The 27848-nt window shown below is 46.9% G+C and overlaps 1 protein-coding gene across 1 annotated transcript in view; it reads right to left on the minus strand.

The window, feature by feature from the left end:
* The window catches only part of GATB (glutamyl-tRNA amidotransferase subunit B), a 561352-nt gene that overhangs the window by 258525 nt on the left and 274979 nt on the right, over positions 1–27848 (minus strand). Inside the window, exons 6-7 of the mRNA XM_078676924.1 lie at positions 20197–20310; positions 18314–18398 (exon numbers count right to left, since the gene is read on the minus strand). Coding sequence (XP_078533050.1) covers positions 18314–18398; positions 20197–20310 — 199 coding nt within the window. The remainder of the gene's footprint in view (positions 1–18313; positions 18399–20196; positions 20311–27848) is intronic.

Below are 27848 nucleotides of genomic sequence, written 5' to 3' on the forward strand. Positions count from 1 at the left end.
CAACATTTTTCTTATGTGGGAGGGGTCTGCTTATTTTGCCAGTAGGAAAGGCGGGTTTAAACACCCCATTCCTTTGCTGGGATACACCCACCTTCTCAGAAGGTTTGTTGTTAACTCCCACCCTGGAATGTGTTTTAGCAGTACTTGCTGCTGGGGGGTGTTTAGCCACTGGAACCAATGCTTTATTTTTTGTAGTAGCATTCTCATTAATGGAAGCATGTTTAATAGTTCTATTGGTAGAGATAATTACGTTCGCGGCAACCTGGGGTGTACCATGAGTTAAGATAGGGGGTCCCATTACCTTATCCCCGCTAGGAGCATGAATGGGTTCGATGGTCGCCAGCAAACGGTCCAGTTTGTCCCCCAGTGACCTAACGCGCTCCAACACAGGAAGCATGTACGATTTAATAAGCTTCTCTAAGTTGGCAAGGGACACCTCCTGAACCCCTTCACTACATAGTTCATTAGTTTCCAACCCCTGAGTGTCTAAAGCCATGGGCTCTACGATGGGTGGAAGAGCCGGTTCGGCTACCCGTTGAGGTGGTAATGATGCTGGTGTGGGAGGCCGACCACTATATCCTTTTCTTTTTACCCCTCCCTTCCTCCTTCTTTTCCTTGGTGGTGATTGCGCAGCCCTTTTGGCCACAGCAGGCTTGGCTCTACTATTACAACCGCTCTTCGAAGATATACCATCGCCTAAAGTTAGACCAACCAGAGGAGGGGTGGGCAACATGGAGCGAGAGTCCAAATCAATAAGATTAGTAGGGGGGATGTTACTCTCCACAAAACTAGAGTGATCAACAGGCGGGCAACCCAAGTGATCGCCACTGGTAGCATTAACACAAAGCGGAGAAATAGTTGGGAATCTAAATATACTTGGGGTTAAATTAATGTCGGTAGCATCGGCCTCAATAGAGCTCAACCCATGGGCAACCATATCATGGGTAGAATTCAAGACAGTTTGAGACTGCATTGAAATTCTCTTTAAATGCTCAATTGAACGTCGACGCTCTGCTCTTCTTTCGGCTAGGAGTAGATCCTTATCAACATCCTTTGTGGATTTTTAAAAAAATTTGTCGAGTGGACCAAGAACCGAGTTGCCTACACCAGGGGGGGCAGACTGGCTCATGACAAAGCCCTCAAACAGTTATTAAAAGACAATGAGATAGACTTACAACAAACAACAGTACTAAATGTTAATAACCTGGCCCAGCCCAGCCTCCAGCGGCCCCGGACGGCCACAGACGGTCCCGCCCTTGTCCCGGGCTTCTCCCGCGCTGCGGGAGTACTATTGGCTATTATAGGACTTGCACACAAGAGGTGGAAGGGGTGGGAGGGGTCGGGGAGAGCGGCCCAGGTGTTGCTCCTAAGGGCTGGCGGGCGCTCCTGGGAATTGGAGTCCCTCCGTGAGCGCACGCCGCTCGCAGCCCCGTCAAAGATTTCCCTCGGCTGACCCTCCGACCTTAAGGCAGCTGCAGATGACACAGCGCGATGCGGGACCCGCGGAGCGGGTTCCGCGAGCAGTAGGCAGACAGGCAGGTCGGTCCCAAACAAAGTGCTTTCCAGGCAGCAAAGCGTCCCACTCGCTAACCAGGGAGTGCTGTTTAAAAATGATCGGTGGAAGGGTGGGAGGGGTCGGGGAGAGCGGCCCAGGTGTTGCTCCTCCGGGCTGGCGGGCGCTCCTGGGAATTGGAGTCCCTCCGTGAGCGCACGCCGCTCGCAGCCCCGTCAAAGATTTCTCTCGGCTGACCCTCCGACCTTAAGGCAGCTGCAGATGACACAGCGCGATGCGGGACCCGCGGAGCGGGTTCCGCGAGCAGTAGGCAGACAGGCAGGTCGGTCCCAAACAAAGTGCTTTCCAGGCAGCAAAGCGTCCCACTCGCTAACCAGGGAGTGCTGTTTAAAAATGATCGGTGGAAGGGTGGGAGGGGTCGGGGAGAGCGGCCCAGGTGTTGCTCCTCCGGGCTGGCGGGCGCTCCTGGGAATTGGAGTCCCTCCGTGAGCGCACGCCGCTCGCAGCCCCGTCAAAGATTTCTCTCGGCTGACCCTCCGACCTTAAGGCAGCTGCAGATGACACAGCGCGATGCGGGACCCGCGGAGCGGGTTCCGCGAGCAGTAGGCAGACAGGCAGGTCGGTCCCAAACAAAGTGCTTTCCAGGCAGCAAAGCGTCCCACTCGCTAACCAGGGAGTGCTGTTTAAAAATGATCGGTGGAAGGGTGGGAGGGGTCGGGGAGAGCGGCCCAGGTGTTGCTCCTCCGGGCTGGCGGGCGCTCCTGGGAATTGGAGTCCCTCCGTGAGCGCACGCCGCTCGCAGCCCCGTCAAAGATTTCCCTCGGCTGACCCTCCGACCTTAAGGCAGCTGCAGATGACACAGCGCGATGCGGGACCCGCGGAGCGGGTTCCGCGAGCAGTAGGCAGACAGTCAGGTCGGTCCCAAACAAAGTGCTTTCCAGGCAGCAAAGCGTCCCACTCGCTAACCAGGGAGTGCTGTTTAAAAATGATCGGTGGAAGGGTGGGAGGGGTCGGGGAGAGCGGCCCAGGGGTTGCTCCTCCGGGCTGGCGGGCGCTCCTGGGAATTGGAGTCCCTCCGTGAGCGCACGCCGCTCGCAGCCCCGTCAAAGATTTCCCTCGGCTGACCCTCCGACCTTAAGGCAGCTGCAGATGACACAGCGCGATGCGGGACCCGCGGAGCGGGTTCCGCGAGCAGTAGGCAGACAGGCAGGTCGGTCCCAAACAAAGTGCTTTCCAGGCAGCAAAGCGTCCCACTCGCTAACCAGGGAGTGCTGTTTAAAAATGATCGGTGGAAGGGTGGGAGGGGTCGGGGAGAGCGGCCCAGGTGTTGCTCCTCCGGGCTGGCGGGCGCTCCTGGGAATTGGAGTCCCTCCGTGAGCGCACGCCGCTCGCAGCCCCGTCAAAGATTTCCCTCGGCTGACCCTCCGACCTTAAGGCAGCTGCAGATGACACCGCGCGATGCGGGACCCGCGGAGCGGGTTCCGCGAGCAGTAGGCAGACAGGCAGGTCGGTCCCAAACAAAGTGCTTTCCAGGCAGCAAAGCGTCCCCAATAGAGTCAAAACAATGAATGTGTTGCACTTGCAAAGGTCACATATGTCATCCATAAAATGTAGCCTCAAATACTAGGAATCCACTTGATGCGCCCAGCTGCTTCATGTGCTGAAACATGTAGACTTGGAAGAAGGGTGAGTGACTCTACTCCTAATTTTTAATAATGTCAAGCAAACACACAAATACATTAAGGTCTGGGATTCCTATAAACAGTTGTAGTGTTGAGGACATTTGAGAATGGGCTGCGTTAGGATCCAGGCAGCAGCACATCAGTGTGGTAGTTGTTCATACAATGGCTAAAGAAAGTTAAAAATCCTATCCTATGACCACGAGGATGAAAGTTAGTAGACAGCACAACTGATGCATTCTCATAACAAAGGCACAGTGTATAAATAAACTAAATACCAAAGAATGGGCTTGAAATTGACAGGAAGTATTATTAGCTGGACTCAATGTTCCTATGTATTTTAATTTTGATTGTATTGAAGGGAATGTATAACTATGCCATTTGTTCCTCACACTCACCTCTTTTTCATAGCAATTATGCATCAAATATTAGGGACCCATTTTACTACTAGAATTAAGGAGATAAAGTTTGTCAGTGACACTTTTAGTACTACATGGTTATGTGATCTAGTTAGGGATGCATTTGCATCACCCCACCTGACTGTGCTGATTCTTGGAAAGTGCCATATCTAAAGGAGTAGAAACTCTGTTACATAGCTATCTCCAATCACTACAGACTGGTCGGACCACTGCCCCATAACTTTTCCCTACACCACTCTAAAGCCTCTGGACAAGAAGAATGGATGTCAGTTGAAAAAGCTCTCCAATCTGCCCTTCATGACTATCCCAGAAAGCAAACAACTAAACGTTTTCCAAAACATTGACGAGGTAACGAAAGACTACAAGAAGATCATTATGACAACAACAGGAAACGCTAATAGCCCCGTAGCAAAAAAAGAGGGAAGACCTAACGAACCCTGGTCCTTGATTGACATCTTAACTTGAATGAAAATTAATAGAACACATTAAAACCAGCACCACAACCCTACAAAATAAGAGAACTGAGGAAAGAGTGAAAAAACAGCATCTCATATGTCAAATACATCTAAGAACAAATAATGCTCTCATCCAGTGGTACTTGATCATTATTCTGGCATATTAGAGAACCTTGACACCCTGCAAAAAGAGCATTTACCACCCCCTTAATAGAAAAATATGAGAAATTCATCAACCACTTCACAGAAAAAAATTATTAATCAGAGACATCCGGATGAAGACAGTTCATAGAGAGGACCACTGCTCCAATGCTTGTAAGGCGTTAAGTAAAGGACAGAAGGCAAAATACAGATCTGACAATGGGAAGCAAACAAAATAAATAAAACAACATAATGTAAGTATCTTTTTTTTATAATTTTTTTTATTATTTAATCAAACAACACAGAAAACATAAACAAGGAAATATGGCATTATTACATGAAGCGGGTGAGTGCTCAAGGAAGGCGGGAGGTAAACAGTAGTATGATACAGGAGTTATTGTACAGAGATGAGGGGGTCCGAAGCAGGAAACTCAAAATCAAAACAGAACACGCTATACTACAGCAGGAATGACGGGTCAGGGAGACTGGGGAGGACTAGTTATCTCTGTGAGAGGGGGCGTACATATATCTCCCCGGTACGAATTCCATTGATTCCAGATTTTCCCCCACTTTCTGGGTCTGCCTCTCGCCACGTATACAGTCTTCTCTCTAAACATGCACCAGTCCATGTTCTCTTTCCATGCCGCCACTGTGGGTGGTCTTTGGGACCCCCAGAGCTGTGCGATGTCCCTCTTTGCAATCATATTACCAAGGGTAGTCCATCGCAACTGTGACACATCATAGTCATTCGGTCCCCACACATTCAGCAAACATCGTCGGGCCTCTGGCGGCATCACAACACCCGTGACCTCATTCATCACCGCATGTATACGATTCCAGAAGAGCACCATCACGGGATATTCCCAAATTATGTGAAGGAAGGTACCAAGTAGACCACAACCACGCCTACACAAGCCATCTGTCGAATAACCCATATGTATCAGGCGAGGGCCAGTAACATAAATCCGATGAAGGATTTTAAGCTGGACCAAGCGGAGACGGGCCGGGATTGCAACCTCTCTGGGGGGAGGAGATCGCAAACTGCCAATCATCGTCGTCTAACTTAATACCATCAGCAATCCAAGTCGCCCTGAGGCGCTCGAGCAAGCTCGAGCGATCATTGATCATCTTTTTGTAAATCAGGGAAACAGTGCTATCCGGCACATAGCCATCTAATATACGATCCTCGAGGGGGGAGGATTCCAGAACGACACATCCCACCTGAAAAACCGAATTCAACGCATGGCGGACTTGAGCGTAGCGGAAGAATTCTCTATCACTTAGTTTGTATTCCGCTTGCAATTCAGCGAATGTCTTTATCCTACCCCTCACCCAGAGATCATGTACCTTGCTAATGCCAATCATATCCCATTTCTCAAATCCTTTCGTTCTCCACAGGCAACCCAGACTCTCAGAAGCATAAAGCGGAGTCGCGCGAGTTAATCGACCCCTCCAACCCATAGCTGCGGTCGCACTGTGCCACACTCGCACGGCGATCCCCGTCGGACCCGAAAGCTGTACGTGCGTGGATACAGAATAAAGCGCCCTATTATAATCCCCCCCTGGCAGTAGCCATTTGTCCATCTCAAACGCTGGATTCGACGCCGGGCCATACATCCCATGATTGATCGCGGCGAGCTGGGAAGCCCAATAATACCGCTTGATATCCGGAAGCGCTATACCACCATCGTACCAAGGAAGCGTTAGTTTCGGAAGGGCAATACGCGAGCGCCCGTCCCATATCAATTGCCTCTGTAAGTATTCTACCTCACGGAAGTACCTCGATGGAATCACATCAAATGTGTTTTGGAGTACATATAAAAACCTCGGGAGGGACATCATTTTGAAGAGCGCTGCACGTCCCAAAGGAGACAACGGTAATTTCCGCCAACTAACTACGTCCGATCGTAAACGCTGCAGAGGGGGAAGTAGATTACGCTCATAGCGGACCGCAGGGTCCAAGGATATAAAAACTCCCAGATATTTAAAAGCGGACTGCGATACTTGGATAGGACATCCACGCGGCAGGAGGAGAACTCCACCCGCAAGCACGTAGATATGAGATTTGGTCCAGTTAATAACGAGGCCAGAGTTTTTCCGGGACGAGTTAAGCACGTCAAACAATACATTTAACGATTTCTGAGGCGACATGAGGTACAGTAAGATATCGTCCGCATATAGTGATATGCGGTCTTCAAAGTGCGGGGCCCAACGTATACCTCTCATCGAAGGCTCCCATCGCAACCAGACAGCGAGAGGTTCCAACGCGAGGGCGAAGAGTAGCGGAGACAGAGGGCAGCCCTGTCGCGTACCTCACCCCAGGACAAAGGGCCCTGAGACCCGGCCATTTACCACAACCTGTGCCAGTGGTGTCTCATAAAGAAGCTTTACCCAACTAATAAAGCCATCGCCAAAACCAAACTTTGCAAGTGCTGCCCAGAGGTACGGCCATTCGATTGTATCAAAGGCCATCGTGGCATCCAGGGACGCCAAGATGGCTGGCTCACGCAATGACGTCGCCCTCGCGAGAACACCATGTAGGCGCCGCAAATTCAAGGCTGTGTTACGATTCGGGATGAAGCCCGACTGGTTGGAATGGATCAGCTCGCTGACAACTTTTATCAATCGATTTGCGAGTAGCTTCGCAAGAATCTTAGGCTCAGCGTTTAGAAGTGAGATAGGCCTATAGGACGCGCAGCGGTCCCGTGGCTTCCCCTCCTTATGGATCACCACTATGGTCGCAAGACGCTGATCACGAGGAAGGGAGCTAGTTTCCCGCGCTGCCAGAAACATATCACAGAGATATGGCGCTAGCGTATCGGGGCGTAGCTTATACAATTCAATGGGAAGACCGTTAGGGCCCAAGGCCTTCCCGGAGCGAATAGAACGCACTGCGAGAGCTACCTCTTCAATTGAGGGCGCAGCATCCAGCAAGTCTCTGTCGGACGCAGACAAACAGGGCAACGCGATATCCCTTAGCAATAAATGGGAGTCCTCCTCGGGCCTGTCAGACACCGGAGAATAAACCCCTCGAAAATAATCAGCAAAGCATTCAACAATGTCAACTGGATCTGTCACCCGCACACCATCAGCTCTCTCAATCACTGGAATCACTCGGCTCGCCCTCTCCTTTTTATCCAGCCAGGCAATCAGCTTACCCGCCTTGTCAACCACATCATACAACCGTCCCTGTTGTTCCCTACTCATCATCTTGGCCGCGTCGGTAACCAGATTCTTATATTCTAATTGCTTAAGACTGAGGACGTGAAGAGTATCTCGGGTAACATTCTGCTCCAGGGTATTTTCGAACTCAGTAATTTCAGTCTCAAGGCGGACAATCGCTTCATTTCTAATTTTCTTTGCACATCCAATCAGCGATAATGCTTGCCCCCGGATGACCGTCTTAAATGCCTCCCACAGTGAAACAGGCGATGACACAGATCCCACATTTTCAGCAAAGTACAAATCCAATGACTTGATCAGTTCAGCACGAGTGTTGGGGTTATGAAGATACCACAGGTTAATCGGAGCAACCCTCCCTTCAGTACCAATATTCGTATTTATCTGAAACCAGAGAGGGGAGTGGTCCGATATACCTCGAGCTAAGTGTCTAATCTCCCGATCGATGAAGACTGGGCCGCCGGTATCAGGATATAGTCCAATCTAGATAAACTACCATGTGCGCCTGAGTGAAAAGTGTACTGTGCTTGTTCTGGATGCATCAACCTCCAACAATCTACCAGCCCTAGCGCTTCTAAAAAGGCTCCCAACCAAGATTGTGCACTCGTGAGGTCCCTGGGGGGATAGCGATCCCTCCTTCCAGAGACCACTGAATTAAAGTCACCACCCAGTATCAGGATACCATCTGGGAGACCCAAAACAACACGTCCCAAGTCTGCAAATGTAGTGGTTTGTAAGCCAGGCGGGACGTAGACCGAAACCAGTGAGATAATTTTCCCCTCCCACCTGCCAATGAGTGCAACATATCGCCCCCTAGTGTCTAGGACTATGTCATCAATTTCCAGGGGAAGAGAAGTCCTTACTAATATACCCACCCCTCTAGAACTAGAGGTGAACCCAGAATGTGCAGCAAGACGATATCCCCGCCTGTTCAAAGCATAGCAAGCATTTCCAATCAAATGAGTCTCTTGCAGTAACACCACATCAGGGGAAAGGCGCCGCAACATCTGCAAGACCACTCCCCTCTTTATCCGGTCCCCCAACCCATTCACATTCCAGCATAGTAGTTTCAACCCCCTACACCCCATCCGGACCCACAATGATCTCCCACCTCATAACGAGCACCACACCAAAGTCCAAAGTCATAACAGTCTGTTGCCTTGAAATAAAAAAAAAAGACGAAACACTCCCAACATGCTCCCCCCCTCCCCCCAGCGATACCCCAGCGCAACACCCCCCACCCTGCACCCCTGCGTAGCCTCGAAAGCCACCCCAACTTGCAGTGTGCCTGTCGCCCTGGCAAAAAACTAATCTACACAAAGAACCCCAGAGGAGGAAAGGGTCCTTCTTCCCCCGGCCGCCTCCGGGGGTGCACTTAAAAGCAACGATCTCAGAAGGCAGCATGTCGCAGTTGTCCATTGTGTCCAGTGTTCGTGATTCGGGCGACATCGTTCATTCTTGTTCCGCTAGCCCCCCGTCCGCACCACCTGTGTGTTCCTCACGATTGCTGCGGGCAGGCAACGTATCTAGCCAGTCACTTACTCCTTCCGGGCGATCAAAAAAGAGTGTCCGATCCTCATGTACCACACGCAGCCGGGCCGGGAACAACATTGCGTACTTCAAGTTCATATCTCTGAGACGCCTTTTCACCCCCTGAAATCCCATTCTTTGCCTCTGGACGGATTGGGAGAAATCAGGAAAGAAATTTACTGTGGTGTTCTCGAACTGCGTAGGACCGCCCGTCCGCGCAGCCTGCAAAATGGCGTCCCGGTCTCTGAAGTGAAAGAGTCTGGCGATGATCGGCCGAGGGGGGAAACCCGGCTTCGCTTGTCCACCCGGAACTCTATGTGCGCGCTCCACTGCAAAAAATTTACTCAGCCCCTTAGGGGTGAGGTGATTGAGGATGAGATCCTCGACACGAAGATCAGTGGACTGTGAGCCAGAATCCTCCGGAACCCCAATAATACGCACGTTATTTCGCCTTGCACGGCCCTCAAAGTCCTCCAGACGACGAGCAAAGAAGTCGTTAGCGGATCGCAGGTTGCGCACTTCAGTTTGCAAATCAGACATGTCCGTCGTGAGACTAGAGGTCTTTAGATCTAGAGATTTGACCCCATCTCATTTGTCTTCGCCAGATCCGTTCTGATAAGATTAACATCGATGGCCACTGTGTCTAGTTTCAGAGCCAAGGCCTCGTATTGCTGGCCAATAGATGTCTTAATGCTAGCAATGGCGCCCATGACGTCCTGTAGCGTTAGATCCGCAGACAAAGTAGGGTCGTCCGCCGTCTCTTCCCGGACATTAAGCGTGCCACCGGGGGATCCTTTGGGATGCGTGTAGTGGTCCATAACATTCGTTTGGGTTGCATCTCCTCGGAAGGTAGTCTTGACTTTATGTCTATCACCCTCAGGCTTGCCTGACATGGCGGGCTGGGTGCCCCGAAGGGGCGCTTGAGATCTGGTCCAAATGGTTCCTCAGTGAGCACTCACGGAATCTCCAGAGGCCGATCAAGCCAATGGAATTCCACAGCCAGGCACTCGCAAGCCACAGGCCCAGATGGTGAGCACAGGAGCCCGCTATGCCCAGTGTTTGTCTCGGTGAGGAGGAACGTCAGGCAGCAAAAACGAAACTGAAAGTAGACGTGGGCCACGATCTGGGTCTCTCCAGCCGATGTTGTTGAATTACTGGCCGGGCACAGCCGCGACGCAAGGTCCAGGTAGCGCCACGGGGTAGGCCGCAAAAGTACAGGATGGCGTAACTCAGGAACCCGAAGTCCAAATCGATTCCGGGAAGCAGCTATTACATCAGCTGGGCTGCGTCTTCAATAAACCATCTTCGGAATCAGGATATGTTGCAGGATAGATGCGGGAGGCGGCGGGGGTCTCGGGAGCCCTGTGCTCACGCGACCATCTTGGATGCGCCTAATGTAAGTATCTTATGGTCTAGACCTTGCCTAACATTGTGAAGCACATCTGGGGAATGACAGAGACTATGTGTGACTTCAAGATGCCTCAAATAAGCAGACTGGGTGGACCTGGTGATGCTTTTCTGTTGTCACCTTGGTGTCTATGTATTTTATTGGCGAAGGCATGGATCCTGCTCTCTTAACACCTTCTCAGGATAAAGACAACTGAATATGGCGGCACGGGTCTTTATACAAGTAAGCATACCAAACAATCTTCTTCAGAATGTATTAAAAATGATCTTAACCTCTCATCAACAGCAGTGCACTTCAACACAAGGTTCAAACTACTAAGCACATCTTGAGATAAGTTGTGTATAGTTTCTTCCCTCTTGCCATCAGGCAACTTAAAGTAACATGTTTTTTACTTGCCCTTGCATTGAGGTTGTTCTTCTTTGTGTGCACTGGACACAGACATTATGACGGCATCCGCCTGTGACTAAATATTAGACTGGCATTACAATTGTTATTTTTAGGTACAATTGTCGCATTTCTTGGCATAATGTGGAATCTCGTGTGAAAATGTTGTGCACCCAGTGCACAATGATAAGCCTGGCATGAAAGTAGTATTTCTTGGCACACTTTAAACACCCATGGCAAGATAACACACACTTCAGGCAAAATGCAGACCTTGGCATTACGCTGGTAATTCTCAGCATGTTATAGGCATCCATGGCATAATAGAGCCCATCTCTAACATAAATCTGTATGTGGAAAAATGGTGGCAATTTTTGGAATAAAGTAGGATCCATGGGATGAAAGCAATTATTAAAAAGAAGCTGGAGTGAAATTACACTCCACCGCCGGTTGCACAGCTTTTGACGTGATTATTATTCACTACACCAACAGTTTTGTCCAGTTTTCAACGATTTTATTTTGTTTAATGTAATCCAATAAATGTTCAACCGATACTTCATTCAATATTTAAACTTTTCACATGTGCGACCTTAATGTATTCAATAGTTTCTCGTGCGCAGATATGCCGATCCGGGCCTTTTTCTTCAGAAATAAAATCGTTGAAAACTGGACAAAACTGTTGGTGTAGTGAATAATAATCACGTCAAAAGCTGTGCAACCTGCGGTGGAGTGTAACTTCACTCCAGCTTCTTTTTGTGTTTACAGATACGTGGCACTTGGGCAGGCCGTGGTTCTGGTTTGCACGCTTAAAAAGTAAACATTTGAGGAAAATTAGACAACGGAAAAAATTGGGAAAATAGGTGTGCACTTGGTGAACCTTTCTTTGAATTTACTGTATGAAAGCAATTATTACCATATTTGATGGCATGTTCTAGGACTGAGTTCACTCAGGCTTGGCACAATATTGATCCTTATTATTTTAACAGTTTCTACCAAAATGCAGAGTTTTTGCACCATATACGTAAATCTTTTTTTTTTTTTATCTTTTTTTATTGGTTTCTGGTTTCATGAAAACACATTACACGTGTAATAGACAGTAACATTCAAGACATCTCGGTCTGTTTGTATACAAACATGTTTGATATATATATCACATGATAGCACACCCCCATTCCTCTACCACCCACTGCGGTTAAATCCATCCCTTTCATGTTCCCTTGTAAGGGGGCGGGAGTCGCTGCTATTCTTCTCCATTTGAGGCCTGTGTGAACGTATCCAGTAGGTGAATCCCATAGTGTTGCAATCAGCTGCCCCAAACCCTGCGAAACTTTCCAGGGCACCCTCTGCTTCTATATGCGACTCTTTCTGCTGCCATGTATAGGTCGATTCCTCGCTTCTATTCATGTAATGTCGGTGAGGTTTGCACACCCAAGTGTCTTGCTATATCCCTCTTTGCGACCGCTAGGCCTAAAGTGCTGAATAGTAACTGTGGTCTTGGTATATCTACCTCGCTCTGGATCCCCAGAAGAATTCATTTCGGGTCTAAGGGGAGAAAGACCTGCAGCACCTCACTGAGTTCCTGAATAATCCCTTCCCAGTACGCCTGTATGTTGGCAAAGCCCATGTCGTGTGGTGGAAGTCCCCCTTTTCATGCCGGCATCGCAGATAGTACGGATTGTTAGCCCGCCCAACTCTGTGAAGTTTGGCCTTGTCATAATAGAAGAGATGAAGGGTCTTATATTGAATAAGTCACAGACGAGCCTTAATTGCCACCTACCTGGGGTGCATCCGAGCGGCCTTCCAGTCAATATCTTCCATTGTTCCTACCTCGACCGCCCACGTTCCCCGTAGCTTGCCAAGTTCATCAGGCATATTATTGTTTAGGGTTCTGTATGTAAGTGACACTGACTTAAGTGTGAGTGGCTCCTTCAGTAGCCACCTCTAGTGGCACGTATTCCGGCAAGTCGTTCTCAGTTTGGCCTTCCGCTAGCCATGCGTGTCATAGCTGGGCATACTTAAAGAATTGGGACGTATGGAGTGTAAAGTCAGCACAGAGGGCACAGAAAGATCTAAGGGTGCCCTTATCAGTGATGGCTCCAATTGTCAAGATCTTCACAGTTTACTTAATTCCTTGAGCCAATTCTCTTCCCACAGTGGCGTCACCTTAGTAATCCTGTGTTTCCATCTAATGTTCTGGACGCCCTCTCTCATGTCTCAAGAGTAGTTTGCATGTCCGGAAGCAACTTATGTCTCCCCTTGACTCTGTAAAGATAGTGGAGGAATATACTAGGCATCAGCATTTCTCATTCCGGCCCTATATGTGGGGTGATCGCCTGCTACATGTATCCAGTCATGGATGGGAGTTAGATGCTCTGCCCAATAATATGCTTCAACATCTGGCAATGCCAATCCCCCCATTGTATGGATTACGCTGTAATGTACGCTGCACAATCCGCAGATGTCTTCCCAGTCACAACAACGAGCACTTTTCGGCGTCAATCTCGCGAAATATTGTGCAGGGGAGGCGGTGGTAAGTGTGTATCAAAACTGGGGCAAGGTGATCATTTTAAACATTGCTGAGCTGCCCATTGTCGTGAGTCACAGGGTCCTCCATCTCTCCGCATCATCTTTGAATTTATTCAGTATTCATTGGACATTGTAATCGCAGCACAGTCCCTTGTCTGTCGTGAGAAATATACCCACATATGTAAAACCGTCTACTACCACTCTCATGTCTCTCTGCAGGGGGAGCCACTCTCGCATCTGTCTGGGGCTGTATAACATTATGCCAATTGACCTCATACTCTGAGTGTCGTCCAAAGTCATCAATCGTTTGGAAGAGGATGGGGATCATAGTGGCTGGTTTAATTACGCACAGTAGAATGTCATCCGCTATAGGGATATTTTCCCTCAAATGTGTCTGCTTAGTGACCCTAAAACCCCATATTCCTTGGTGTTGTCTGACTCAGCAGGCCAGTGTCTCTACGGTTGGAGTGAACAGCAGTGGGGACAGGGGGCATCCCTGTCTAGTTCCACGACAGATGGGAAAGTCCTGGGAAGTTCTGCCATTCACCCACACTGTCGCCCTTGGGGAGTTGTATAGTAGTGTTTCCCCCCCCCCCACCTTCTGAACTTTGGTCCTAGTCCAAACTTGATCAGGGTGGAGTCCAGGGATGGCCAGTGTACTGCATCAAATGCTTTCACTGCATCTAGGGACAAAAATATGTGGGGAGTGTCTCAGTCTTTGGCAGTATTTGTTGTGGGTTCTGCAGAGATTTCATCGGGTCACCCGTCCAGGGAGGACTCCCAATTGGTCGCAGTGGACCAGCACTGTTATAACATGTCATAGTCTCGTGGCCAGGATAGTCGCAAGGATCTTAAACCTCCAAATTCAGGGGGGCTATTGGGCAATAGGACTCACACCTGTCCCTTGGTTTACCCTCCTTATGTATTGTTACTATTGTGGCCAGTCGCAGAGCCAGCGGGAGAACACCATCTCTATAGGCATCCTGGAAAAGGTTAAGCAAGTGGGGGCTCAGCAGATCCGTGCACCATTTATACAACTCAACCAGCCCGGAGATATTGCCGCCTTCACCTTAGTTAGTGACAGGTCATCATCCAGTTCCTGCTTTTCAGTCTTGTCTAGTATAGGGGTCTGGATTTCAGTCAGGAAGTCATCGATCTCATGGGCATCACAAAAGGGTTTGGTCTCATAAAGTTTCTTATAGTATGCAGCAAACGCCGTTGCGATCTGCTCGTTGGTGGAGTACGTCAAGACAGGAGCATCAATTGTGGTAGTAGCTTCCTGGCTTTGTCACCTACTTCGTATATTCGGTGAACAGTGGCTAAGTGCTGCTCCTCAGCGGCGTCTAGCGCCAGGTCCCTATGTTCCTGTCTAGGAGTATGTAACGGCCGGGGGAGTAGTGGATTGGGTCTTGCAGTGGCCTGTTCCTCTATCGTCAGTATCTGGTGTTCCAGTTTCTCTGGACTTTCACTGCTCTTTTTCTTTTCTCATGGCAGGCAGTTTTGTGCCCTGTCTCTCAGCACCACTTTGTATGCCTCCCGGACCCGCACGTTTCCTCATTCTCGTTGATAAAAAAACCTCGGCGTCTGCCCTGATACCTCTAATAATGTCCCCCTTCTGTAGGTCCCACCTGTTGAGCCTCCATTGTGGCTGGGTTTTCCAGGCCCTGTACCCCACCTGTACCCATAGTGGCGAGTGGTCCGACAATCCCCTAGCGAGGTAATCTGCCCTGACAATCTCTCCCAGTTCTCCTGCCGAAATAAAAATATAGTCTAGTCTAGAAAAGACCTTATGCGCCTCAGAGAAATAGGAGTATTGTTTGGCCTGCAGATTTGTAACCTCCAGACATCCGTCAGACCCATTGTGTCAGCAAAGCGCAGTAAAGGGGTGGGAGTGGCTGAATGTCCCTGGCCCCCAGTGCAGTCCATGGGCATGTCCATTACATCATTAAAATTACCTCCTATCACATGAAATGAGGCTGGAGCCTCTAGAACGACTTGTTTTACCCTAGTCAGTATGCTTGGCCTGTAGTTTTAGGGTGTGGACATGAATCAGGGTCAGTCCGCGTAGGCCCCATGTACCCGACACCCCAATATATGTACCATAGGTATCCGTCCATGTGTGTGATACCTCGAAGGGGGGGTGTCTTTTTTATCATGGTCGCTACTCCCTGGGACACGGAGGTGTAGCCTGCATGAGCCAGTACCATATATGTGCCCTCCCCAAGAACCCACATCTGGTACCCTGTAGATATGTCTCCTGAAGCATGACTACATCTGGGTGTAAGCGTTTGCAACTCTTTTAATCCTGTCACCGAGGTCATTCACGTTCCACGTCAGGCACGTAAGGGCCTGGTTGTCTATGGGGGACGACATGGTTGTGATGTATTGTAGGAAGATGGCTCTGAATATACTATACCAAAATGAGGTATAGTGTGCACAGAGTCCAGTGGAACCCCAAAGGTAGGCAGAGGTAAAAGTAGATAGCACCTTCCTCTCTATTTGTGGTAGTGTGGGCGAGCAGTAACGCTTTATCAGAAGGTAGTGTTAAGCATTTGTTGGACACACTCAATCAGCAAATGGTGTCACAAATTCAAAGACTGAACTCAGACCAATTTGAATTGCATACAAAATAATATTTAGTTGTACTTATTTCCTAGAACCAAGCAAGCCTGGCACAGTTAAGTGTATTTGATAATTTTCAAGGCAAGTTGAACAATACAAGCAAGCTGAATGACAATGACTTTGTTACAGGTTTGTAAATGCTTTCATATAGTGGAAATTACTGTTAGATTACTCTGGATTACTTTACAGATTACTTCCTGGATTACTTTTTCTACTCAGTGTGATATACCTAGCTATCACACTGGGACATTTCCTAGAGAAAAGGTTGGTGGGGAGGATTCCTCCAGAAAGAGGCGGCAGGCTTCTTTAGGAGATTTGAGGCAGGTCAGAGATCACCAGATCTCAGGTCAGGAATGCTGGGGAGACCTCCTTGTGGTGTTGGGCCACTCGAACCCGGGCCCTGGGCATCGGGTGCAGAGTGGTGCAGACTCGCGGGTTTAGCCAGAGCCAGGGTCTGTGGGTGAGCAAATACGGTGCTCACGGGATATAGTCTTTCTTGTGGAAAGGAAGGGCAGGTCCTTGAGGTTGCTGGCTGCAGGACACACTGGGATTTCGCTTCTGCAGGTTCGAGGTAGGCACAGGCCAGTAAGGCTGGGGCCAAGTCAGTGGGCGTCCTCCTCTTCTTAGCTTTAGCACGGCTTCTTCGGTCCTTCTTCTTCTTTACTTCTTGGTCGGTTCTTGTCTGAGGAGAAAAGGTTCAGAGGTGCCCCTAAACACTAGATTTAGAAGTGTCACAGGTAGGTAAAGGTTGGGACCAATGGGTCCCTTCCTTGGGTTGGGTACACCCCCTAATATGCCACCCTCCAGTGGGAAGAGGGCATATGCCTCACTCTGGTTGGGTGGGTCCACCCACCTGCAAGATGGCGGGGACTGAGAGTTGTGCTTCATCTCGCCTCCCACACATGAGGGGTGGGGTTGGCAAAGGTGGGCACACCTCACTTCCTCACTTGGTTTTCCTGCCGATTCTCCTGCCAAAAGTGGGGGTCAGAACTGGTGGGGGCCAGTTGCTGGAACCAGCAAAGGCCTGGGGAAGCTCACAAAGGCGGCAAGCATTTAAAGCTTCTCCTTGGTGGACCCTGCGCATCCTGGGGGAGGAGGCTTGGCACCTCGTCTCAGGATGAGCATTGTTTCAGACTCCCGAAAGCAGCAGCCTTCTCTGACCACAGGAATAATGGCGTAAAAAACAGGTGCTGCTGTCCATGCCTCCGCTGCCAATGGGTGCCCTCGGTCCGGCCTCCAATGTCTGCCTCGGGACCCAAGGGAGGTTTCTCTTGGCTGCCCAGCTTGCTTCCCTCTAGGATCCTCCTCTCCACTTCACTGCAGTCGCACGTGCAGGCCGCGACCACGCAGCCCCTCTCGACCGCACAGCCCGGTTCTTTGCTCGTTTGGATCTCGAGCTGATGGGCTCACTCCTCACCAGTATCTTGACAACTCCCCCTCAAGATATCAGAGGGGTGGGTGAGAAAGGAGCGGACCCAAGTCCCTGGTGTCAGTTGTCCACACAATCCTTTCCTTGTCCCGCTGGCTCTTCCACCTTCTCGGCCGCACCCGTGTCCTCTACTCCGTCAGCATCGCAGGGCAGCGCAGCGACTCCCGGTCTCGTTCTTCACCGGTTCCAGCTCTCCGGCAGTCGGTCTGCACTTCAGGGGGAGGGGGCCTTGTTAAGCAGTGTGAGCAGGATATAAATATAGTCTCTGAACTGCAGAATTTAGCGGCTTATGTAGTGGCACCAGCCAGCGCTGCTGTGAGGCATGTCTTTTTCGGCCATATTGTTGCCCACACCCACATAGACGTGAATCTTGACCTTTTGTGGGTATCCATTCTTCGCATGCCCTACCAGTCACATGTCAGTAAAACTATGGAGGGAAATTTGCAAAAATATTTGAGGAGTTGAGGAACAGAGAACCTTGCATCCTACTCTGTTGATAGCACACAACACCACCAGCCTATGTAAATAATTGAAACAAGTCCCATTAAGGCATCCATCCATCCATCCACTCACTCACCCCTTTATCAATTCGAGCACTCACTTATTCAGTCATCCATCTGTTCAATCAACCACGCACCCTACTATTTATTCACCAGTGACCCATTCGTGCATTCACCCACTAAAGCATCCAAAGAACCACACAAAAAAATAAGTATGTTTACTTCTCGAAAAAAAAAAAAAGCAGGCTTTTTGGTTTAGTTTTACCTGTTTAGTAGTAGATCCCAATAATTTAAATTAAGTAACTGCTATTTAAAGTAAATAAATAAACATAATGTATGGTTCAATTTTACATACACTGGATATAACATTTTTAGAAATAGGCAAACAAAAAAACCGCAGTACGCATTTGACCAGTACTGCACTACGCAAGCGCTTGATACAATTGCAGATGACTGAAAGGTTAAGTTCACAAAATAGATCTTAAAATTCTAAAGCCATCACACATGAAGAGCACATCATGCAATCTTACCCCAGCTTGTAGTCAAAGGATCTTGTCTCATTTAGAATTATGCCTCCTCTTTCAAGTTCTTCGATTTGTCGTTGAATTTCATAATCTAAATGAAAACCAAAAACACATTCACTCTGGTGATTGAAAAAATACGTGTGCACATTGAGACAAACTGATACCATAGTGGTGGGCACAAAAGCAAATCCATCATCCCCATAAGCAGTAAACAAGGAAATGTAATGAGTAAGCAGTAAACCTACTGGCGAAAAACAGAGGCGAGGAGAAGAGGGTGGAGTTTAGTGACCTCTGAGTGGAAAAAGAGAACCGGATGGTGAAAGGAAGTTCTGCACATGCCCAGTGTTCATCTCCAATTGTAGCCTGTAAGAAGCAATAGTGCTGGCACTGTGGTGGTATGGAAGTGTCATTAAACTGCGGAGGGGTACAGCAGACGTCAAGGGCAGAGAAGTGTAGCCTGAGAGAAGCACAAGCTTGTACATGAGACCTGTAAGTATATACCAATCTAGAGGTAATAGAGGATACTAAGTAAAACATGCAGCTGCTGTGATGATTGGGGCAATGCGCAATGAGATGTCGCGAACAGCTAGATCTCTCAAAGGTCTTCCGCAGGCAAGATTTTAGGTGGAGGTTTCTGTATCCAGGAGATAAGGAGGGCATGGGAATTGGCAAGGTATGTCCAGAGGTGACCAGGCAAACAAATACATCATTGGAACCTAAGGGGGAGGAATAACTGAGTTAGAAGGGATTCAACCCTCCTTGCAGACAGTCAGAAGAACGGGAACTGGGGCAATGAGAGCTTCTTGATCTCAATTACGCACCATTTTGGCAAAATTAGTCTAATAGAAGCCAACAATTTCAGTAGAAAAAAGTTAACACGTTTCAGCATAGATTAACTAAGGCTTGAAATGTAGCCTGAAAGTTGGCTTCCAGTACAAAGGGCTTATTACAGGAGATTGACTGTAATATGGCTTATACAGTTGAGTTACGGTTAATACGGAAGTCAAGGGATTTAGTGTAGGTCTGGGCAGTGACCTCCGCTCCATTCGCGGAGTTTCAGCACTCCATAGAGCATGCAGAGTTCCGTTTGCGGAGTAGAGTTTATTCCTCGCACACTTGCCAATGTTAAACTAGAGAGCACGAGCGTGGAAAATCCAACGCTAGACCACCTGCCAGCGAGATTTCTCAACGTGGGCAGTCGTTCATGGTCGTGACCGCTCGCGTTGAGAAACCACCCATTCGCTTTGAGGAAGCTGCTGCTCGAGTAGAAAATCTACGACTGCACAAGAGCTCAGGCATAATATGTTGTAAAGGCCAGATTATCCTAAAATATCCGATCGGCACACCCTATCATAGAAACTCTTAGAAACGCATAAAATGAGAGGTCAGAGAATTAATCAAAGAGGACCTAGTCAATGTAAAATTCGGTTCCAAGCATAATGTATTAAACGCTTATATCAGAGCTGCTGATTCAAGCTAGGATACAAGATATTGGGAAAAATTGCAAGCAATCACAATTTTTCAAACAATAATATTTCTGGCAGTTTTGTAGAATCTTGTGAGGGAGAAATTAAAGTTGAAATGGCAATCTATTTTCTCTCATAGAACATACTGAACAAGGGCTGCTCTTTAGTCGTCTTCGCTGGTCACGGCCATTGAGCTAATGGGTAATAAGGGTTCAGGGAGCCATTGTCCAACATAGACAACTGTAGCCACGAAACCACACTACTTAAAATGGAGGACATTGTAAATTAGTGTAAAAAGTTCATGGTGTGTATCCATTTTTTTTATCTGCAGTGCAGAAAAAGAATGACGGTGGGAAAAAGGAAGGTGGACGAAGAAGCAATCTACCTGAAAAATTTAAAACGAGACAAAGCGGCTGAAATCACCTATAGCTTTTGCCAGGAATCGTGCACTATTGATGTTTTTCACTTCTGTCCTGACACCGTAACTCTCACCAGGATGATGTACAGATATGTTGGCATCCACTCTTAGTTGTCCCTCTGCGAAGAAAAAAAATAATAATAATTAGGTAACTTTCTGTAGGTAAGCGGCAAAATCGTGTCTGGCATACTGAATGGCAGGATACACACATGAAGTACAAGCATTGTGAAAGACCGTCAGGCTAATCAACCACTGCAATGAATGTAAAGATGCTAACTCGATTCCACGGGGTTTTTCATGCAACATTTTGAACTAGTAATGTAGTAAGGCAGACCTCTGCTAAAGCTTCAGGAGCCAGATGCACAAAGCTATTTTTTTATCGTAAACCCAGCGAATCATAAAATTACTGGGGTTGTGATGGCAAAATGACTTTTATCTATGTGCTCAACCCATTTTGAAATTGGCTTTACCATCCATTCCGAATCGCAATTGGGAGGGGGAGTGAAAAGGGCATCCCTTGTAATTGCGAGTCACAACGGTTTTTATCAACGTTTAGTGGCCACAATTGTAGTCGCAAACCATTGGTCAGCTACTAGCACCTCAAAGAAGATGGTAACTGATTTGCAAAAGGGAAGGTTGCCTCCTTTGGACAACCCTTCGTAAATCCTGTTGGATGACATCAAGGGGTGAGGCAAACAGAGGTTCAGAGATTCACTGACTTCTCCACATGACATATCCCAAATTGGATAGTTTTTGGCATCCCTGGTCCCTTTAAAAAAAAAATATTTTTTTTAAAAAGGTTCCCGTTTGTAAATGCAAACTGAGAGAATGTAGTCTGCTGTTTCTCGGCATTCGTAGCCATCACGCCGCCTCTAATTAATATTCATTAGGCAGGTAGCTCTGTGGCCCCTTGTCGCCGAACATTTTGCATCTGACCTAATAATACAAAGGCTGAATCGCAAAATAAAGTCAGGTCGAAAAAAGCCAGTGCACAATTTGTGTCCTGTCTTATTACATAGGGTCTCTGATTAAAAGAAATGTAAACATCACAGGCTACACCACAGCATCTAGAGCAAGGGAGTAGTCTAGAGTCAAAGTACCACATTTGGTGTCTGTAAGGTTCAATGAAATAGTATATTAGGTCTGAGAAGAATTCAGCAATGCAGAATGTTTGGCACAATCTCTAATAACTCCAGCGCTTTTACTGAATTACAGTTAAGAGTTGCCCTATTTGTTGAGAAATCTGTTATTTTAAAAGTGAACGACTTTTTTGGGGCCATAAACTTTTCTCTAAACTAATCCTTTTGGAAGGAACACAAGCCAAACGAAATGTAAGATTCCAAGTACGACCTATGTTCCAAGACAAAGGCCTTTCTATCGGTGGTACCACTTGTGATCACCCAGACATTTGATTAAATAGATCTACAGCCATGTGCCATTGGATTTGGGAATCATAACTGGAGAACAGCATCTATATCAGCAGTGAAAAGGTATCAAAACATTCTGGCTTCTGAACCACTCATTACATACAGGACAATGGCTGTTGTAGAATCTACTTGGGGTTCTGAAGAACAAGTTACTTACCTTCAGTAACAATCTTTCTAGTGGATACTCTATCAAACCGTAGATTCCTCACCTTTACATATCCCCATGGGCCAGACTGGATTTGGAAAGTTACAGCAGTGCTCCTGTGTGCTGACAGGTGGTGCCTTGTGGCTCTGCAGTGACTCCCTTCCGTTCCAGAAGTGATGAAGAGGAACTGCACATAGGCTCCACCTCTGCACGTTGAATCAGTTTATTTCTGGGATCTGTCCAAACGCTCAAAAGCAGAGAACACAATCAATCAGAGGTATTAGTGTTCAGATCTTTAATTTTGGACCTTTCAGATGGAAGGAGCAAGCATTCTACCGAACAGGGAGGCCAGAGGGCAGTGAGGAACCAGTAGCTAGGTAAAATATTCACCAGAAAGAGGAGCGTTATGAAAGGTAAGTAACTTGTTCTTCTCATAGTTACTTCTAAAACACTCCTCAACTTTAGAATACATACCAAAGCAGTATCTCCTAAGGTGGAGGGCCTGTGGAACGAGCTCAGACCAAAAACTACTGCAGGACATAAAGGGCGAAATGCCCTTCCCATTAGATCTAGCTGTGAAGGTAGTAGTGCTTCGTGAACAAGTGCACTGATGCCCATGTTGCGGTGTGGCCGATACATAAAATAGGCACTCCACATGTCAACACAGTGGTAGCAGTCTTGGCCCTGCTGGAATGAACCTTGAATACTTCTGGAGGCGGCTTCTTGGCCAGTATGGAGCAGGTCTTAATGAAGAGGATTATCTAACCCTGACAAAATCATTTTCTGCATCGCCTTTCAATTATTTTCCCCAGAAACCCCCCAAAAAGCAGATTGTCTTGTCCATTATCTTTGGTGCGACCAATGCAAAAATGTAAAGTTTTCATCGGGTCCTGCTAATGGGAATCTTTCTTCCTCTTTCGAGGGATGAGGCACAGCAAAGAATTTTGGAGGATGATGAATTTCTCAAAAAAAGAGTCCAGACCGTTATCAAAAAGACTACCCTCGTCTTTAAAACCAATTTTCCTGGGAGAAAGTTGGTGAAAGATTGCTGCACTGAGAGAGACTGGAGCTTCTCACGTGGCAAGCTGCAGTAGTCATAACGAGGAAGACAGTCTTTAGAGACAGAAGATGTAGCGAGCAGCTGTGCATTGGCTTCAAATAGAGTAAACACAAGGAAAGTCAGAACTAAACTGAGATCCCACTGTGGAATCACAAACTGTTTTGGAGGAAATATGACATTAAACCTGTTAGAATTCTCATCATTAAAGGGGATTTAAACAAAGATACCTGGACCGGTAAACATAAAAACACTGCACCGGTGGACAAATAACCTTTGTTTGGGCCCACATCAAGTCCTTGTTGGACCAAAGACAAAACAAATAATAAAACATCTGAGAGCTTGGCCTGCAATGGGTGCATGTGCTGCGGGCTCAATACCAGGCCACAAATTTGTCCCTGTGCCTAGCGTAAATGGACTTTGTGGAAGCCTCCATGCAGCACAGATACCATTCACAACCTCAGGAAGTAGTTGAATGACGATAACTTCTACCGCTCAATCTCCATGCAAGAAGGAGTAAATTACTCAAACCCCGCCCTGCTGCTGTAGTATGGCCCAAGGCCTGCTTTGCGTGCATGTTATGTTAGCATGGCTTATTAGAAGTTTAAACGCCATTTTACCTTTTGCTGCTTTTGCACACAACACTGCATAGCTGTTTTTGTAAGTTATCCTTCGTGAAGGTCTACACATGAGAAAGGGTTTTGTTTTTGACATCTCTAGACTTACATCGTGCCCCTAGTCTGCACAGTGAGTGCTGAAGCCGTCAAGGTTATCTAAACATGGTCACTGTTTTTCGACATGATCGAGTAATGCTTTCTAGACACAACAATTAGGCAGCTGTGAGACAACTAAGATTCTGGCGCCCTTATTATTACACACTTGCCATGATTTCACACACTTGGAAGATTTTCTGTTTCCAGGGATGCAGAGAGCTTATGCTGATCCAGATGAGATTTACTCTTACTGAGCGGAAAGGGAAGGGGTTCCCCAAACACGCCTAAGAGACCTTCTATCGATTATAATACATAGTTCCTATACAGGGAGGGTGTTAAAACTAGGCGCTATAAAACCTGTTTTCACCATCATTGTAATACGATTTCTCCTTTTGTATTTTATGGAATTGTAACAATGCTGACCATATTATTTCTAATCATATGTCTGCTTATGTTAGCTAAGATACTGAATTTGAGATCACGTTGTTAAAATAAATATTTTAACCTTACCCGTGTCTCTACTTTACTCCTGTTGTGGACTGGTATGGGAGTATAACAAAAGAGTTTTCTCACTTTCCACCAATCCTGAGTTTGTCCTAAGTCGCATGTTCTAGGTTGTCTAATCATTGGTTACTTTGCTATAGGACGAAGAGCTAATGTGACATTGATGCTAGCTGGTTGGGGTTTTTGTAGGTACTGAGGTGAGTTTCTGGTACACCGCACTTCACTAATGTCCTAGGTCTCTGTGCACAGTTCTGTGTATGAGCAGGATCCTTGCAACACTGCTGTGACAGAAGATCCTCCCGAAGCGGTAGCCTGATTGGAGGACAGATACTCATGCCCAGAAGTTTCAGGTACCACTAGGATGACTTGGGCCCAGTCATTCCTGATCTTCTTCAGAACTTGGGGCAGGAGAGGCAAAGGAGGAAAGGAGTACAGGAGTACCTTGCTCCTCTCTAGCTAGAATGCATCTCCCAGAAAGAGCTTTCTTGGATATTCCAGTGCACACATTTTCTGACATTGCAAGTTCTAAATAAAGGTGAAAAGATCTAACCAAGAATCTCCCCACTATTGGAAGATGTCCTGTGCCACCACTGGGTGTTATTGCCATTTGTGATCCGCCGGGTGACGCCTGTTGAGCTTAGCTGCCTTGGTGTTTAAAGATTGCACCAGGTGGTGCCCTGAAGCTATAGCCAACACCTGAGGTCTAGAGCCTCTTCGCACAGGACCCATGACTCCACTCAACCCTGCTTGTTGCAGTACCACATGGAGGTCGTGCTGTGCATGAGAAGCAGTAATAGGCTCCCCTTGATGGACGGTAGGGAGGCCTTCAAGGCCAGGGGAATGCTCCAGAACTGCAACAGATTAATGTGGAATCAGATTTCCTATGAATTCCACCTCCCCCAGATACCCTCCCAACCCAACAATGATGCATCCATCACCACAAACTTTGGGTGGGGTAGGGAAAGGGGTGTACCACTTGTCCAATTGCTGTTGAGTAGCCACCATTGCAGATAAGTGGCGGTCCCCTTCAAAATGTGGGTGGAATCCAACAGATTTCATTGCTGTTAGGCTCACTGGGACTTCGACTTACACTCATACGTTTTCATATGCCACATGGCATGGCTGAGTGTAAGCAAGTACAACCGCGTGCTAATACTGATGGGGGAAAATGTGTCAGTTGGTCAGGGGAGTTGTTGAAATGCACACTGAGTATTATTAATGCAGTAATAATTGCCTGATGTTATATGGAAAGCTAATAAAAACATTTAAAAATAAATGGCATGGTTAAGCAGGGTGCAGAATGCAGTTCAATAGACCAAGAAGCCTCAGAACTACTCTCACTGAGACCAGGACTGGGCCTGAAACATCAGGATCCTAGCCCAAATGTTCTGGACTTGTGGCGGAGGGAAGGCCCTGAACTGCACCATATCCAAGCCTGCTCCTATGAGAGGAAGCCTCTGCGAAGGAGTCTGGTGTATTTTCAGCAAGTTGATCATGAACTGTGATGTCAAGTAGCTTAATATTGTCTAGATATGTTCTACAACTGACTTGGGTGAGCCCATTTTCAACAGCCAGTAGTTGAGGTAGGAAAACAAGTAGTATCCTCAATCTCCAAAGATGTGCTGTGACAACCGCCATCTCTTTCATGAACACCCAAGGGGTGCTGGTGAGGCTGAAGAGAAGTACAGTAACCTGAAAATACTAGAGGCCTACCTTGAAACACCACACAGGTACATGAAAGTATGGATGCTGCAGGTCCAAGGCCTTACACGCACAGAAACACCTGGGTCTAAAAAGAGGTAGAAAACCTAGCTGAACAGAAATGTTCCTTTTTTAGGACAAATTCCCTCACCCACCAGAGAGGCATGCTTCATCATTGGGATTCTCCTCGCACCGTGACTGCTGATCACGGTACAAGCTACAACTCCCTCTCTGAGAAGCTCTTCAGATGTTTTAAGAGGTTTGGTAGAAGCCCAATAGTGAACTAAAGGGTGGTGAGGCTCAGAGCATGCAAAATGTTAAGAAGTGAATTCAAAACTGACTCCAGAGCAGGTGTACAACTTTATTCACACATGCCTAGGTCACGATTAAAAAGAGAGAGGGGACACTGCACTGACCCTGCGTCCATGTGTCACTAGTAATAGGTCAACATGTATCTACCAACTAGACCCTCACAAGAGGTGTATTGGTATTCGTCAGCACCTTCAAGTATTGCTTCTGTTCAAATAACGTGCTCATGAAAGAAAAAAATACAAAACCAATAAGTGATCCACAATAAATTTCAACAGTGGATCCACTGCATTGCAACCTGCATTCGTCGGGTGTTGTGCCTCAACTCGAGGGACCCTGGCGAGGGACTCAGGGTGCACTCAGTCCGTGATTTGAGGCTCCTGGAGCATTTTAATTTAATGAAATCTTCTCTCAAGTTTAATTTATGAAGTGTAGCATCCAAGAATGGCCAGACCTTATCAAAAGTCTTTTCAGTGTCAAGGGTGATTGCAACTGTTAGATAGTATGCTAATCAAGCTTTCTCAATGATGTGGCAGAATAATCTGGTATTGTCACTTGGCAGTCTATTTTTAAAAAACCTACTTTGGTGGGATTCATTTAGTTTAGGGATTTATTTATCTAAACAAGTGGCACGGACTTTGGCATAGATTTTGCAGTCTATGTTAATTAATGTGCCTGGCGTATTATTTTTGGGGAGGGATAGCTCTTTCCTGTCATTTGGTATAATTCCTACAATGGCCTCAGCCATATTCCAGAGTCCAATTCAGGCGAGAAGAGTTTATAAAATGGTGCTGTACAGTCATCTGGGCCAGGGGCTTTATTAGATTTTATCTTTTTTATTACTACTCTGACCTCTTTGGCCATAATAGGGAGCGGCGAGAGATATTTATTCTTCCATGGAGATGGAAGGAAGTTCTAGTGTATCAAGGAAATCTTTAAATTTCTCAGGGTCAAGATGGTGATTATTATCATATAGATCTGTGTAGATCTCCTTAAAAAGTTCAGCTATTCGGACTGACGTCAAGTGTGTTTTGCCATCTTTATCTTTTATGCTAGTGATTAAGGATTTATTTTGTCTCAATTCCAAATAGGATGCCAACATCTTCCCTGCTTTATTGGCTTCACAGAGTCTAATGCCTTTCTGTTTTTGGATCCAGACACCCACCCTCATGCTTACTATTCTGCTGTATTCATATTTTGTATTAATTTATTAACAAGTAGTTGTCATTACTAGATTGTTATGAGAATGTCATTACTAGATTGTTTGCATTGAAATTCAAGTGTCTTTAGTTCTTTTGATAATTGGTCGGTGACTCATTTGTAGTGTTGTTAATATGAACTGATGTTGATAAGGCAGCCTTAATGGTAGCTTTAGAGAGGTGCTGTATCATCAATAGGGTTGTTGTTGAGAAATTGTCTGATTTCATTTCATATGTTATTCCTGTGTTCAGTACTGCTTATAAGTACATCATTAGCCGCAAAAGGTTATGTTTGTTAACAAGAGCCCCCCATTTAAGGAATATAGTGATTGATACAGGAGTGATCAGATATACATCTAGGTTCTATGCTGGTTACATCAATGTACTGATTGTGATTGCTGAAGATTATTAGATAGTCTACCCTAGAATAAGAACGATGGGGTGGTGAAAAGAATGCTAAATTAAATGTATATGGGTGTTGTAACCTCCATGCGCCTTTTAAATTGTGTTTTAAACATATCTTCTTCCTGAGTTTAAGTAACTTGGGTGGTTGTATATTTACACAAAGAAGACCTATCTATATTATTCTCCGTTGAGAGGTT

The sequence above is a fragment of the Lissotriton helveticus genome, chromosome 2_1 (assembly GCF_964261635.1).
Source record: "Lissotriton helveticus chromosome 2_1, aLisHel1.1, whole genome shotgun sequence".
Taxonomy (NCBI): Eukaryota; Metazoa; Chordata; class Amphibia; order Caudata; family Salamandridae; genus Lissotriton; species Lissotriton helveticus.